The 15,952-nt window shown below is 47.4% G+C and overlaps 2 protein-coding genes across 3 annotated transcripts in view; one reads left to right on the forward strand and one right to left on the reverse strand.

Annotated features, from left to right (window-relative positions):
- GNS (glucosamine (N-acetyl)-6-sulfatase) overlaps positions 1-2,852 on the reverse strand; it is a 32,891-nt gene extending 30,039 nt beyond the window's left edge. Inside the window, exons 1-2 of the mRNA XM_054025634.1 lie at positions 2,592-2,852; positions 200-259 (exon numbers count right to left, since the gene is read on the reverse strand). Of these exons, the coding sequence (XP_053881609.1) occupies positions 200-259; positions 2,592-2,744 (213 nt within the window). The 5' untranslated portion in view covers positions 2,745-2,852. The remainder of the gene's footprint in view (positions 1-199; positions 260-2,591) is intronic.
- A 6,693-nt stretch (positions 2,853-9,545) lies between these two features.
- The window catches only part of TBC1D30 (TBC1 domain family member 30), a 98,848-nt gene continuing 92,441 nt past the window's right edge, over positions 9,546-15,952 (forward strand). For both annotated transcript variants that reach the window (XM_054025646.1, XM_054025655.1), the window contains exon 1: positions 9,546-10,036. In XM_054025646.1, the coding sequence (XP_053881621.1) occupies positions 9,658-10,036 (379 nt within the window). In that variant the 5' untranslated portion in view covers positions 9,546-9,657. The remainder of the gene's footprint in view (positions 10,037-15,952) is intronic.

Consider the following 15,952-nt stretch of genomic DNA (forward strand, 5'->3'; position numbering starts at 1 on the left):
AAAGTGATCTTGGGTCCAATTCATACCTTACCACAGGAATTAATCTGCCCCCTTGTATTCTCCATATTTAAAAAATTGAAATTAAACCTACTTCAGAGCCAAATTAGAGATTACGTCTGTTATACCATTACCACCATAGGTATTTAAATTACAATAGCTTCAATAAATACATGCCACTGAAGTCAATGTCACCACTTACTGCATTTGAGAAGCTTATCCCCATATCTGCAATAAGGGCACTGGTCTTCTTTAGCGGTGTCTGTAACAGAGATAGTAATTAGTACAATGAGCTAAAAATATCTGGATACTGAGATGCTAGTGTGCTATCTAAACTGGCAACCTTAAGTTGATTTTCATGGGAGGTATTTATAGAGTACCAATCACCACAGTATTTAAACATTGGCTAGACCAAATCAATGCCTCCATTTCTTTGCAGTGAAACTTCAAACTCTACATCTAAAATGCAAGGCTAAAGTTATCAAAATTCTTAGTTTACTTTTTGCAAGTTTTGACAGAATTCTCCTTTTAAGTTATTACATTCTACCCAATGTTTCTTCATTCAAATGGATCAACCAGACATCATTTTCTAGACAGAAAACAGTGTTTTGTTTTTCTTAAAATGCCCCTTTTCATCCTGGAGCCAGACTGCTACAATCTCATAGTGTGAATTGATTCCTCATATGTCGTTAGTGAAACAATCTTTCAAAATGGTTATTAAAACACGTGTCTGACAAAGTGGGTATTCACCCACGAAAGCTTATGCTCCAATACATCTGTTAGTCTATAAGGTGCCAAAGGACTCTTTGTTGCTTTTTATTAACACTAAGTAGCCCAGGCACAAGGTTTACTTTCCCACCCTCACTGGAATGAAAACCCTAATATTTTACTCTATCAAAAACAGGTACTCACCCTGGGCAAGTAGAATTTAACGACTACAGTAAAATGAGCCTTTTGGGATCTTTGAAAGAAAAGTGCTCTAAGTAACATTCATTGTTTAATTTGTGGAATCTGTCAAGTCACAGGCCCTATTTCTGTTTTAATGTTGATTCCTTCAATGGACATCCTGAAGCACTCAACATCCCAAGTGAAGAACTACATACAGATAGGTTAATTAAGTGGTCCTGATGTAATAAACACTATGCATATAGCAAACCGTGTGTGTGTTGATGCTGGTCAGTTTAAGACAGTCAACTGCAAATCCTAACATTCTGGACTGATGAAGACCTGTTACTTCAGGGTGTGATGAAAAGTGAACACGTATACTAAAATAGAATAGAATCTCAGGGTTGGAAGGAGGTCATCTAGTCCAACCCCCTGCTCAAAGCAGGGCCAATCCCCAGACAGATTTTTGCCCTAGATTCCTAAATGGCCCCGGCAAGGATTGAACTCACAACCCCGGGGTTTAGCAGGCCAATGCTCAAACCACTGAGCTACCTCTGCCCCCGAGAGAGAGTAAAAACTAATGAATCCATGCTTGTCTCATGACAGGGTCAGGCTTACAGAACACTGTCAGTCTTGGTCAATAATTCATTCCCAGCACAATAAGGAAGATAAACTCATAATCGGTTAATATCTAGAACTGGGGACTAGGAAGAGGGAAATGATTTTCTTCATTGCTCAACTAGTGTGAAGAGCAAAAAACAGGAAAAATAAAATATGAAAAGACAGGGATTTTTTTAGAGTGTTTAATCCAAAGCATTGTGAGTGAGAATTTTCTCGTTACCTCTCTCTTTAATATGGATAACTAAGTGTGAAGTTCTGACTACACTAGTTCGCTTCCCAAAAGGCATATATATTCTTTTACCTCATGTTCTTGGGAACAGTGCAGAACTTGCACCCCAAAACGCAATATGTTGCCTTTCTGATAATTGTGTCTCAATATTTGCCCTACAAATTAAACCCCACGAAGTCACGCTTGCAATAACCCAACGAAACAGGGTCACAGAAAGGCACCGGCAGAATTAAGAGCTATTTCCATTTACACACCATCCTAGCTGATTCTATGGACTTTCTAGGGGAGAGCTGACGCTCCGCCTGTCTAATAAAGCCGCAAACAAGGCAAATCCCACCCGTTCTGTCAGGGACGCTGCGCTAACGACAAGCCCCCGGTCAGCCAGCGCACACGGGTTCCTTGAGTGGGAGGCGACATCCCGGCCCAGACACACACCAGAGGGAAGTTGCACGACAGCTTCCAAACACCTGTTATGCAGCCAGTTGCCCCCTTCAAACTGGTCTGGGCTCAAGGCGCTTTTCCCTCTCCCAAGATTCAGGGTCCCCACTGCCAAAGCGGAGATGAACGGCCCTGGCCACGGCAGAGCCCCTCCCGCCCCTCTGGCGAGGTACCTGTAAGGGGTGCGTCTGCCCCACCGAGCCCCCGCACAGCCTCACCCCTCACCGGGTCAGGCCAGGAGCAAACGCTGCCGCGCCCAGCGGGCTCGAGCGCGGGGCTGCCTGCGCCCGGGCGCCCAGCACCGCGAGGCCCACGCGTGACACAGCCGGGGGCAGGACCACAACGGGGACACAGGCCCCCCCAAGCCCAGGACTGGGGGCGGGCCCCCAGGACGTCCCGGGCGATAGGGAGAGCAGGTTACCATGCCGCCCAAGCAGACATCCTGGTCATCGGTGAGGATCAGCACCACGCTGGGCTTCCGCGCCCCGCTGGTCCCGGCCGCCTGCGCGCAGCCCCAGTGGCGGCTCAGCACCAGTAGCGCGGCCAGCGCCAGCCCCCGCACCGCGGGAAACATCGTGCGGGACCCGAGCGCAGCCCCGTAGCCTCCGTCCCGGCGCTATCCCAGGCGAGCGCAGAACGAAACCGACTCGAGCGGCGCCCCGCCCTCGGCATATGACCAGGGAGCGCAGCAGGCGCTGTCACGTGACCGTCCCGGCTTCAGCAGCGGCCTTGGCCGCGAGGGTTGCAGCCTACCCCACCCCCTCAGCCAGCTCCGCCCTCAGCCTCATTCCCATCCCCTCGGACAGTCCATTCGCCTCCCTCAACCTGCCTCGCGCCCGCCTCACTCCCAGGCCCTCAGCCAGCCCCGCCCCGACTCACTCCCATCTTCTCAGCCAGCCCCGCCCCCACCTCACTCCCACCGGACTGCCCCACTCCCACACCCCTCAGCCAGCCGCCGCGCCCCTGCTTCACGCCCACCTCCTCAACCTGCCGTGTCCTCTCCCACCTCACCCCCCCTCAACCTGGCCTACAGTGCCTCACTCCCACACCTCACTGCCCCCCTCGCAGGTGGCATCCAGCTGCAGCGCGTGGCCTGGGTTTTCTGACATATGCTCTCTCGGACCTAGGGTGTCCAGATGTCTTGATTTACAGGTTTCAGATTTATAGGGACTGCCCCGCTATTTGGGGCTTTGTCTTAGGTATGTGCCTCTTACCCCCACCCTGTCTTGATTTTTCACACTTGCTATCTGGTCATCCTACTCAGACCTGGCGCTGCTCCTGGAGCTTGGGACTCTGTTAGGCAGGCCTGTCAAGCCCCCACGTTTGGTGCCCCCTGCTGGGAGGCAGCCAGGTGAGGGATGGAGGTCCAGTGTGTCCACAGAGCCAGTGACTGCCCACAGCAGCACTATGTTTGGCATTGTTGGTACTCCACACTTCAGGCCATACAGTCACTGGTGCATGCTGGGTAAAGCTAGCAACTTGCCTGTGCTGAGCCGGTGGGTCTTTTTCACAAGGCACCATGACCACACGCCTGCTTGGGATGCTGGGATTGCTCCCCCTGGCTGCAGGTATTCACCTTGGGGCTCATTGTCAGATGTGCTGAGCTCCCATAGTTCCAATTCAAGTGAATAGCAGCTGTGGGTGTTCCCCTCCTCTTTAAAATCTTCCTGCCTGAGTACCTGGCTCAGTGTTTTATACTGCTGCCCATCACTGCAGTATCTGGAACCTTCCACTTAAAAACAATAACAATTGCAAAGTCCCTCATGGACATCATGGAACCTCTGGCTCTTCTCTTTTGAGGGTAAAAAAAATCTGTTTGTGGTAGGATTGTTATTTTTATTATTTGTTTTGGTTAATTGATTTTTGTTTCTTGGTTTTGGTCTTGTTTGGTTTTGTTGTTTTTAATTTTGTTTCAGAGTAGCAGCCGTGTTAGTCTGTATCCGCAAAAAGAAGAACAGGAGTACTTGTGGCACCTTAGAGACTAACAAATTTATTAGAGCATAAGCTTTCGTGGACTACAGCCCACTTCTTCGGATGCATATAGAATGGAACATATATTGAGGAGATATATATACACACATACAGAGAGCATTAACAGGTGGGAGTTGTCTTACCAACTCTGAGAGGCCAATTAATTAAGAGAAAAAAAAACTTTTGAAGTGATATCAGTTTGATATCAAACGGTCTGTACTGGGCTATCTTGATTATCACTTCAAAAGTTTTTTTTTTCTCTTAATTAATTGGCCTCTCAGAGTTGGTAAGACAACTCCCACCTGTTAATGCTCTCTGTATGTGTGTATATATATCTCCTCAATATATGTTCCATTCTATATGCATCCGAAGAAGTGGGCTGTAGTCCACGAAAGCTTATGCTCTAATAAATTTGTTAGTCTCTAAGGTGCCACAAGTACTCCTGTTCTTAATTTTGTTTGTTATACTACCAAAAGGTGTCCTTTTAAAAAAAAACAGCTCCACTAAATGAACTTCTAACATCATGATATTTATGAGGTTTGTGCTTGTTATTCTATTCTACTCTGGTTTTTATTTGGCTCTCATGACAGAAGAATCTGAACACTTTCCACTAGTGCATTAAGCAATATAACTAACATCTGTCACATGTGATACACAATGTAGTGTTTTGTCTTGGTAGCTCTTTTTTTTATTTTAAGGTGTACATGCCGCTGCAAAATTCCTTTTGGTAACAGGTAATGCTAACAACCCTCTTTTCAAAGATGATCCAGAGGGTTGTGATGTGTCAACAACTGCTTATCCTCCCTGAGGAATTCTAAATAGGATGCCATGTGAGATTCCCGCAGATAGAATGAGGTCTTATGATGATAGGTATTGTTTGAGGGTGAGGATGACTATTTGGGATCCCACTAAATGCAAGTGAGTTGAAAGGGCTGTTCATGATATCTAGTGATAGTGTTTTTTCAAAGTGAAGGTGGAAAAGTGGATGTATATAGCTCCCAATTCTGTCCCAACTGAAGGAAGAGATAAGATGGGTGAGGTAATATCTTTTATTGGACCAACTGCTGTTGGTGAAAGAGATAAGCTCTGTGTAGCTCTAAAGCTTGTCTCTTTCACCAACTTGAACTTGGTCCAATAACATTACCCACCCATCTTGTTTCTCTAATATCCTAGGACCAAGACTGCTACAACAGCACTACAAACAATCCATTGAAGGAAGTCACTGGCAAAAATCCCGTTGACTTCAATGGGAACTGGCATAGGTTCAAAGACTAAGGGCATGTCTACATGCAGAAATGTAACAGCATAATTATAGTGGTATCCTGGTATACCAGGATAATTATATCATTATAGATATACCAGTATAATTCTTCTTGTAGACGCTCTTATTTCAGAAAAAACATAACTACGGCTAAGATTATGTCATAGAAGTCACAGAATCTGCAGAGCCTCCATGACATTTTCTGCTTCAGCCCCGGGTGATACCAGTCAGCTCTGTGTTCTTGGGGAACCAGGGCGCAGTATCCAGCCTGTCTGACTCATGAAGAACACACACACACCCACCCTCTGCTTGAACAAAAACCGATCAGAGAAAAGACTTGCAGAGAGCAGTGAAGGGCAGCGGGAGACACACCTAGACCCCTCCTGACAAGGGTGACAGGATTAAGGCAACTCCCCTAGCCTCATCTGCATCAAAGATGGGACAGGGAGGCATCTCCATTAGCAGGGTGGCTCTACCATTTTTGCTGCCCCAAGCAAACAAACAAACAAACAAAAAGCTGCTCGGACTGCCGCCCGAACTGTCAAAGCAAAAAAAAAAAGCCGCCCGGGCTGTGCCGCCCCAAGACTAGATGGAATGCCGCCCCTTAGCATGTGCCGCCCCAGGCACATGCTTCCTCCGCTGGTGCCTGGAGCCCGGCCCTGTCCATTAGCAGAATGGAGAACAGAGATTCCAAGGCAAGAACCGCACTGAACTCTGGGACCAGAAAAGCAGGGAAGCATTGCATCATGGGGGATCTCTGCCCCAGATGTTAATGAACCTACGCTTGTACACACCCAGCTCAGCAGTTATCAGGCCAATTCTAGTGATGAATCCTTGATTGATATCCAAAATACTGAAGCTGCCTAATTACATTGTGAGCTCCCTGGAAGGAACACCACTCATAGCTAGGAATGATCAGCTCCTATTGTCTAGTCTAAAGAAAACCCTTGAGTCATCAGTTTACCCATAAACAAATCTAGTGTTCTCCCTTGAACCATTGTTGTTTCTCTACAGAAAAAAAAAACAAACCCTACACACGCTCAAGTAAGTGTTCTGATGCATGGATCCAAACTCTGCATCAGTTCCACTGGGATTTCATCTTCTCCTGACTGATCGTGCTGGGGGCTCTGCCTGTCGCCAGCACTCAGGACCCTGAGCTACCACCATCACCTGGGAACCCCGACCAGTCCAAGTTTCATGGAGTGGTGAGACCCCAGCTCTCTCTCTTTCTCTCTCTCTCTCTCTCTCTGTTTTCTTTTCTACATCAGGTATAACTTTCTAACCCTGACTTGTTTGATCAGGTATAGTTGTCTTATATATGACTTTTGTGATCTTTAATAATGTAACTATTATGTTTGTTTAGGCTCTCCTTGTGTAGTTATCACTATTATTCAATAAATAACTTTTATGGTTAAGCTGGTTGCTTCCCTCTCTCTCTGAACTTTACTCTTTTGTGTTTTTTGCTTCCCCAGAGCAGCAACACTCCTCTTACCTAAGCTAAAGATCCCTGTAGCCCCAAAAATACTGTGGGGTTTTCTCATCAAGTGGGCTACTACCAGTACAATTGTAACGTGAAAGTGGGGATAGAGACGTGCTAAGCCTGTGACATACCAGGGTGGCAGCTTGGAAATGCTGCTTGACCCAGACTACCAAGTCCAGGGGCATATAAGGGTGGCAGCCTGCTCAGGTTTACTCCATTCCAGTGCGGTACCTGTGGCATATAAGGGTGGCAGCTTGAAAGTGCTGCTTGACCCAGTCCGCTGAGTACAGGGACATATAAGGGGTCAGCTTGAGAGTGCTGATTGACCCGGTCCACTCAGACTTGCTCTGTTAATGTGTTTGTGTGTTCATCTGGTTCTGGGGCTGGAGGAACCCAGCCCTGGGGAACCTAAGTCCTGCAGGATAGCTCCATTGGAAGGGGACTTGCAGAAGGGAGAAGTAGAGCTCCATATGAAAACACAAGTGACACGAGCAGTACATTAATAGAATTACAGACACCCCCCAGAAAAGTCACCCTAATAAATGAGCGTACCCCAAAGTAACGGGCAAATCTGATAACATGGTGCAGTGGGGCTGGAGCTGTCAGCCAGTGGGGACCCTGGAGCTCTCAGCCACCGCAGGCAGCTGGGCCACCCGCAGCTCCCAACCGCTGGCCCCAGAGCTCCGAGCCATGGCGAGAGGCTCCTGCAGCTCCCAGTTGTTGCGGGCGTTGAGGAGACCCCTGAGTTCTGAGCTGCCATACACAGTGGGGAGATCCTGGTGCTCTCAGCCACTGTGGGCGGCGGGAGGACCCTGGATCTCCAAACCGCCACAGGCGCCTCGGGAACCCTGGAGCCGCAGCAGCAGTGGGTGCTTTACCCCCCTCCCCATTTTGTCATAGTTATTTTTAGTAAAAGTCACAGACCGGTCACGGGCTTCCGTGAATTTTTGTTTAATACCTGTGACCGGTCTGTGACTTTTACTAAAAATAACCGTGACAAAATCTTAAACTTAACCATAACTATAGTAGTATAAATATATTGGCATACTTTATGTCAGTAAATTTCCCTTTCTCTGGTCTGCCTTTGAGATAACTGACAACACTGAAGAAAGAAGTACACAAGAAATTCAGCAATGCACATAACAGTGAAGATATAACAAAGGTGGGAGACATCTTAATATAGAAACCTTCGTTAACCATTTGATATGGGACACAGAACTTACAGATGATGTCTGTGACAGGCAACTTAGGACATTTTGGGTTGCTGCACCGTATGTTGTAATTAATACATTAAACTGAACATAAAAACCATTTGGAAAAATACTGCATAGAGTGGGTGAACAGTATTTTGTTGTGAACAGCTGAGGCAAATGAGTGATCTCTGGTCATAAAAGACAGTTTCTTGCATTGTTTTCTATTACTGTGTTAGGCTTGGGATAGGTTGCTATTACAATGGCTCCCCCCTGGGGACAACTGTACAGTAGAACAGGTCATTTTCAGCAACTTTTGTTTTCTTTTGAAAATAAAATTGCCATGGTAACAGTGAAAAACAATAACCTGAATGAATGACTAGGCAGAGTTGAGGACGGGGGATGAAATTCAGGTGCAGTCTTGTGAGTCTGCAGCTTCTGAATTGAGAAAATTATACAGGAGCCTAGCCAAGAAATATACTACACAGAGAATTTTTAAAGTGACTTTGTTAGCGCTACGCTGAAGTCCAGGGTAGCGGAGCTAGTGAAAAGAATCACAATTCCTATTATAACAAAACTAAATATTACTTATTGTTATGTTCAAAAGGCCAATGCCATCTGTGCACCTGGCTACTGCTGAGTAAGGGAAAGAGAGAGTAGTGGACATGGCTTGCTGCTCTCCTCATGTCTAGCTCAGGTACAGTAGCACAAACATATACATCTGGCAGGCTCTTCAAAAAAGAAAGGTAATCAGGTGCTGTGTTGTCATGTCATATGTCAATGGCGAAAAGATCACAGAGACAACTGCTTCCTTCTAATATTGAACAGAGAACTGTATTAGAATAAAGAAATCAGTGTACTCTCTAACACTACTTACTCACTCTGCATTTTCTCTCCAACCAGGTCATTCATTCCTGGGAGAATTTAGCTGCACAGCCAGTACTGAAAGTTAGTGTGGTTTTTCTCCTGGTGCTTCAGTGATGAGTTTCCACTGCAGACCCAAATAACATTTCACTGGGCCCAAGCAAATTCATAACACGACCCCCACCCCATCCCTCACAGCTAGATACATAGGTACAAACCTACTCTCACCAGGTTTATATAAATAACATTTAATCAAATTCAAATATCCATAATTTAGTCTGCATGTTTTTTCTGACAGGTGATGGGCTTGTGGCCCTGTGGCCATGCCCCTCCTTTGGACCAGGCCCTGCGAAAGTCTCCCCCCCGCAGCAACTGCAGTGTTCTTGCAGGGGAGTCCGGGTCCCCACCCCTCTGCAGCAGGTGCAATGTCCCAGGACGAGGTCCCCCGAAGCAGGTGCAATGCCCCAACCCTGTACCAGGGTGGCGTGTACCACTCAGCGGGGGGTGTTGCGTCTGGCCGGCAGCTCCTGCAGGCAGACAGGTACAGAGTCTCCCCCCGCTGCCCGGTGTAGAATAGGCTGAACCCGGAACTCGGCCCGACGGCCGCAAGGCAGGGGCGGGAGCTGCGAGCCGTGCTGCATGGCTAGTCGGCAGCTGGGGCGCGGGGCAAGGCGAGGCTGTGCCCGGCCGGGGCTGAGGACACGGGCGGCGGCCCCGGGGGATGGAGCTGCTGGAGATAGACCTGGAGGGCGGGAACTCCTGGGAACCCGCGGCAGGAGCGGGAAGCCCCGGCCCGCAGCGCCAGGGCGCTAGGGGCAGGGGCGGCAGCAGCGCGGACAGCCTGGCCGAAGAGGAGGAAGAGGAGGATCCCGCGGGCAGGTACCGCAGAACCTCTTCCCTAGTGAGCGGCCTCCTGACCGAGCTGTATAGCTGTGGGGGCCGCGCCCGGCACCGGGACAGCGTGGACAGCTCCACCGAGGCGTCCGCGGGCTCCGATGTCTTTCCCGGGGGCAGAGGCAGCAGCGCCGAGTCCCGCTTCCTCCAGGAGCTGCAGCAGCGGCGGAGCCAGCGGCACCAGCTCGAGTATCTGGGCCAGAAAGGTAAAGGCACCGGACCGCCTGCACCCACCTCCGCCCTACCTAGCCACGCCATTGGCACCGGGAGTCTCCCGCCCCGTGCCCCCTTTCCGCCCTGCCTGACGACTGCGAGTCTCCTGCTCTTCAGGCCAACCTCAGCCTTGCCCAGCCACCCCACTAGCACCGGGAGCATCCTGGCCCTCACCCCAACCTTATTCTTACCCAGCCACTCCAACGGCACTGGCAGTACCCTGCCCTGGCTCGCATCTCCGCCCTGCCTGGCCACCCCAAGGCACCATGAGTCTCCCGCCTCATGCCTCCATCTCTGCCCTGCATGGCCACCCCAAGGCACTGGGTGTTTCTCGCCCCATGCCCCCATTTCAGCTCTGCTCGGCCACCTCATTGGCACTGGGTATACCCCATTCTGCACCCCCATCTCCACCCTGCCTGGCACCCCACCGCACTGGGAGTAAGTACCCTGCTCCACGGCCCCACCTCATGTTGCCCGGCCACCTAGGGCCGGATTAACCTTTTGTGGGCCCGGCACCAAACATATTTGTGGGCCTCCATGTAGTCATTATGGGCCCAGCACGATGGCGCCATTGGTGCCATAGTAAACGTGGTACTGCTGGTATGGGGATGAAAACATTTATTCAAAAACAAAATAAGATCTCTGAAGCCATGCTTGATTGAGACCTCCACTCAGCCCATAGAGAACAAACTAGGCTAGCATCAATATACCCAGAATATTCTTGAATTTGGTTTACTTGTTTGGGAGGGTGTTGTTTGTTAGTTTTGTCTTTTGTGTTTCAATACTGAGGGCCTGCTTGGCGACCTGAATACAAGTGTTTAATTTTCACATTTATGAGCCATATTAAGCCCTGATATAGCAGTCAATGGAGTTGCACCTACACCACCACCTCCTCCACCCAAAGTCATATTTCGTAAATACATTTTTTTAAAGCTGGATTTTCTATTTTGGTACAATAATGTTTAAAAACTTTTTTTAAAGTTAGTTTCTTTAGCCTATTTCTCCCTTTGCCTCACCATCCCTCATGACTTTAAGTGAAACAGTAAAGTTACTGGGGTGGAGTGTGGGGAGGAAAATTGTGGGGGAGAAGTTCCTGGGCATTCCCGCTGGTGGGAGAGCGGCAGCCAGCCCTGCTGTTACTGCCCCCTCTCCCCCCGGCCCTGAGGGCCACTGACAACCAGCCTCCCCCACGGCGGTCGAGAACATACACACACCTGGTGCAAAGCTGCAGGATCAAGATAGTGTCCAGGAGCCCACGGCTGGGCATCAGGGTTGCCAGGGGGCCGAACACCGGGAGTCACAGCACTGCTGCCACCCCAGGAGAGTGGAGGAGACTTGGGGGGGCGAAGGGGTCGAGCCAGGAGCCCCTACCCTATGCCCCATGGGCAGGGCCGGCTCCAGCTTTTTTGCCGCCCCAAGCGACGAAGCAAAAAAAGATAAAGCCGCGATCGGCGGCACTTCGGCGGCAGCTCTACCACGCTGCTTCATTCTTCGGTGGCAATTTGGCAGGGGGTCCTTCGCTCCGAGAGGGAGTGAGGGACCTGCCGGCGAAGACCCGGACGTGCCACCCCTTCCCATTGGCTGCCCCAAGCACCTGTTTCCTTCGCTGGTGCCTGGAGATGGCCCTGCCCATGGAGAGGATCAGTGCCCCGGCACTGGGAACCCTCTCCCTGCACCCTTTCCTTTTTTTTTTTTTGGTCCGCTTCGCTGCTACTCACTTCAGCTGGGGCAGAAGCTCACAGCACGGGGCGGGGCATTATGGGACTACTAGTGTAGCTGGCGGCACAGGTCCAAGGGCCCCAGTGGACGGCAACGGCACGCGAACTACAACTCCCCACACACCTTGCAGTGCACTGCTTGGCTGTGGCTAGGCTGGATTAACCGTTTGTGGGCCTCCAAGTTGTTATTATGGGCCCCTTCCAAGTGTGGGTCTGGTACCACTGGCGCCATTGTAAACCCAGTACTGTGGCCACCCCACAGCAGTAGGAGTCTCCTGCCCTGCAGCCCAACCTCAGCCCTGCCCAGCCACCCTGCCGGCACCGGCAGTATCCTGCTCTGGCCCCCACCTCATGTTGCCTGTTCCACCCCACTATCACTGGGGGTATCCTGCACCACACCCTCACCTCATCCCTGCCCTGCTACCCCATCAGCACTGAGTATCCTTATCCCCACCACCCATGCCAGCCTCATTCCTGCTCTCCCACTGCCATCTGCAGGCCAAACTCATCCCTGCAAACAGAATAAAGTCCAGACCAGCAACATGTATACATGACCCTATTAAAGCAGCAGTTTCATGAAGCTGAAAACAACTATGAGCCCAGTCAGCTGGGAGAGTGGATTTAATCAGAAAAATGTGAACGATAATTGGGAATCTTTTAAGAACATCTTACTATATGCTCCAAAAACCACACTCTCACAATTGAAGAAGAAGGCTGTGCTGGTGTTTTTTTTAAATCTGGTTTAGAGGGGAAGTGAAAGTAGCTATAATTTTTTTTTAATGTAACAAATGGAAGATAGGGGAAATTGATAATAATGGATATGAATCAGAACTTAGGAATTGTAGAAAATTGATAAGGGAAGCAAAGGAACACAAGGAGAAATATATGGCCATCTGAGTTAAGGACAATAAGAAGGAGTTTTTTAAATGTGTTAGGAACAAAGAGAACCTGGACACTGGTATTGATGAAAATGGTAGAATTATCATTAATAATGTAGAAAAGGCAGAAGTGTTCAGTAAATATTTCTGTTCTCTATTTGGAGAAAACACAGATGATATAGTCTCATCATATAGTGATAACACTCTTTCCATTCCACTAGTATTTCTGGAGGATGTTAAACAAAAGCTACTAAAATTAGACATTTTTAAATCAGCAGGTCCAGATATTTTGTATCCAAGACTTTAAAAAGAGCTGGCCGAGAAGCAAGCTGGACCAGTAATGCTGATTTTCAATAAGACTTTGAGTTTTGGGGAAGTTCTACGAGACTGGAAAAAAGCTAATTTTGTGCCACATTTTAAAAAGGGTAAACAAAAAGATCCAGGTAATTTTAGGTCTGTCAGCCTGATGTTGATTCTGGGCAAGATAATGGAGCAGCTTATACAGGTCTCGATTAATAAAGAATTAAAGGGGGGGTAAAGTAATTAATGAAAGTCAACATGGATTTATGGAAAATTGATTCTGTCAGACTAACTAGATATTTCTTTTGATGACATTACAAGTTTGATTGATAAAGGTACTGTTGATGTAATATACCTAGACTTCTGCAAGTCATTTGACTTGGTAGCACATGACATTTTGATTAAAAAAACTAGAATGATATAAAATTATGGTACACATAAAAACAGGCTAATTGATAGGTCTTAAAATGTGATTGTAAACAGGGAATCATCATCAAGCAGGTGTGTTTCTAATGGAGTCCTACAGGGATTGGTTCTTTGCTCTACACAATTTAACATTTTTTATCAGTGACCTGGAAGAAAACATTAAATCATCACTGATAAATTTTGCAAAAGACATGAAAATTGGGAGAGTGGTAAATAATGAAGAGGACAGGTCACTGATTCAGAATGATCTGAATCACTTAGTAAACTAGGTGCAAGCGAACACTATGTGTTTTTTAATGCAGCTGAATGTAAATGTATTGCATATAGAAACAAAGAATGTAGGCTATATTTACAGGATCGGGGATTTTATCCTGGGAAGCAGTGTGTCTGAAAAAAGATTTGAGGGTTGCAGTGGACAATAAGTTGAAGATGAGCTCCCAGTGTTACACTGTGGCCAAAATAGCTAATGTGATCCTTGGAGACATACAGGAGAATCTTGATTAGAAGTAGAGAGGTTATTTAACCTCTCTATTTGGTCCTGGTATGACTGCAGTTGGAATACTGTGTCAGTTCTGGTGTCCACAGTTCAAGAAGGATGTGATAAATTGGAGAGAGTTCAGAGAAGAGCTACAAGAATGTTTAAAGGATTAGAAAACCTGCCTTACAGTGATAGACTCAATGAGCTCAATCTGTTTAGCTTGAGGAGTGACTTGATTGCAATCTCGAAGTACCTATATGGGGAACAAATATTTAATAATGGGCTCTTCAGTCTAGCAGAGAAAGGTATAACATGATCTAATGGCTGGAAGTTGAAGCTAGACAAATTCAGAATTGGAAATAATGTGCAAAAATTAACCGTGAGGGTAATTAACTATTGGAACAATTTCCTCAGGGTTATGGTGGATTCTCCATCCCTGACCATTTTTAAATCAAGATTGGATGTTTTTTATGAAAACTATGCTCTAGGATAGTTAGGGGGCAGTTCTATGGCTTGGGTTATACAGGAGGTCAGACTAGAAGACCACAGTGGTCCCTTTGGCCTTCGAATCTATGAATTCCTGCCCGACTGATATGGGGAGCATCCTGCCCCACCACTCCACCGGCACAAGGAGTATCCTACTGTGCACCCCAACCTCAACCCTTGGGTCAGATTGGCAGAGACCCTGGGGGGGGTTTCACTTCCCCCTGCAGCACGGGTCACCTGCAGGTTTAAACTAGTGTAAATGGTGGATTCTCTGTAACTTGAAGTCTTTAAATCATGATTTGAGAACATCAGTAACTCATTTAGAGATTAGGGGTCTATTACAGGAGTGGGCGGATGAGGTCCTGTGGCCTTTAATGCGCAGGAGGTCAGACTAGATGGTTATGATCGTTTCTTCTGACCTTCAAGTCTATGAGTCTATCCCTATGTAGCCGCTCCACTGACACTGGGAGTGTCCTGATCTGCACTCATCCCTGGCCAGCCACTAACACGGGGGTTACATTCCTCCAAAATTATCCATGACTTCACAGGGAGTAACCTATTCTGTCCGTTTCCCCCAGCCTCTTTTCCCTGCCTACTGTAAATCCCTTCCCTGATCTGCGTCAAACTTCCTCGTACAGAGGCACGGTGATATCACTCAGATCCTTCACATTTGCTGATGAATGACACCTTCTTTGATCCTGTCTCCTTTCCCTGCACTCCCATCTCGTCCTCTCTATTATCCTGGACTTATTTCTCCACCCACCTCTTCACCTTCTCTGCCTGTGCAAGTGTTACCTTTTCCTCCGTCTGCACAAAAGTTATCTCTCCAGCCTCCCCCCGCCCTTGCCAAAACAAACAAATCAACAAGCCAGAGCTGTTTCTCCTCTCCCAGAAACTGCCCCTTCCTCCACCTGGGAAAGGAGGGTGGGATAATCAGGATTTTATCAAAATATTCAGTGCTTGGATGGTGATAATGTCAGGTGCAGCATGAGTGTGTTAGGCCTTTATTTTCAGTTACACGTGTTCATATTTTTCTGGAATCTGTCACACAGAACATGGGTTCCAGATTTTTTTCTTTATGAAATTACACAAATCTCAAATAGTGACCAGCTGTCACTTGTTCCTGAAAGATTTGTTGACCTTAGCATTGCCAGATAGAGGGCGCCTTCAGGAAACCGGTTTTGTGAATTTATTTAGTTCTGTGTGACCTTATGCACAATTTCTATAGTTTTAAACCAACGAAGCATAATAACTCTGTAAACTTGGTCATGCATTACAGATTCAATATTGTTAAAAGTAGTCAATATTTGGATCACCTTTTTTTATTTCTGATGAAGTTTTTGACATATTAGCTTGTTTGGAAATAAATTGAGTCTGAGGGGGGAAAACCAAAATTTTAAATGTAAAAAGTAAACAAAGCTGTTACACCATTTCCCTTACACTTTGGAAAACTTGAACTCAGACAATAGCAAAATGAATCTATCCAAGAATGTTCATGAAAACTAAGCAACTGTGGCACTAGATATTAAGAAAAGGAGGACTATACAAAGGCTGCTTGTCTCCCGATGTTAAATCAGTCTTGTTGTTGACATGGAAAAAACCAGGAAGTGAAACCTGCCAATT

The sequence above is a fragment of the Malaclemys terrapin genome, chromosome 1, assembly GCF_027887155.1.
Source record: "Malaclemys terrapin pileata isolate rMalTer1 chromosome 1, rMalTer1.hap1, whole genome shotgun sequence".
NCBI classification, from domain to species: Eukaryota; Metazoa; Chordata; order Testudines; family Emydidae; genus Malaclemys; species Malaclemys terrapin.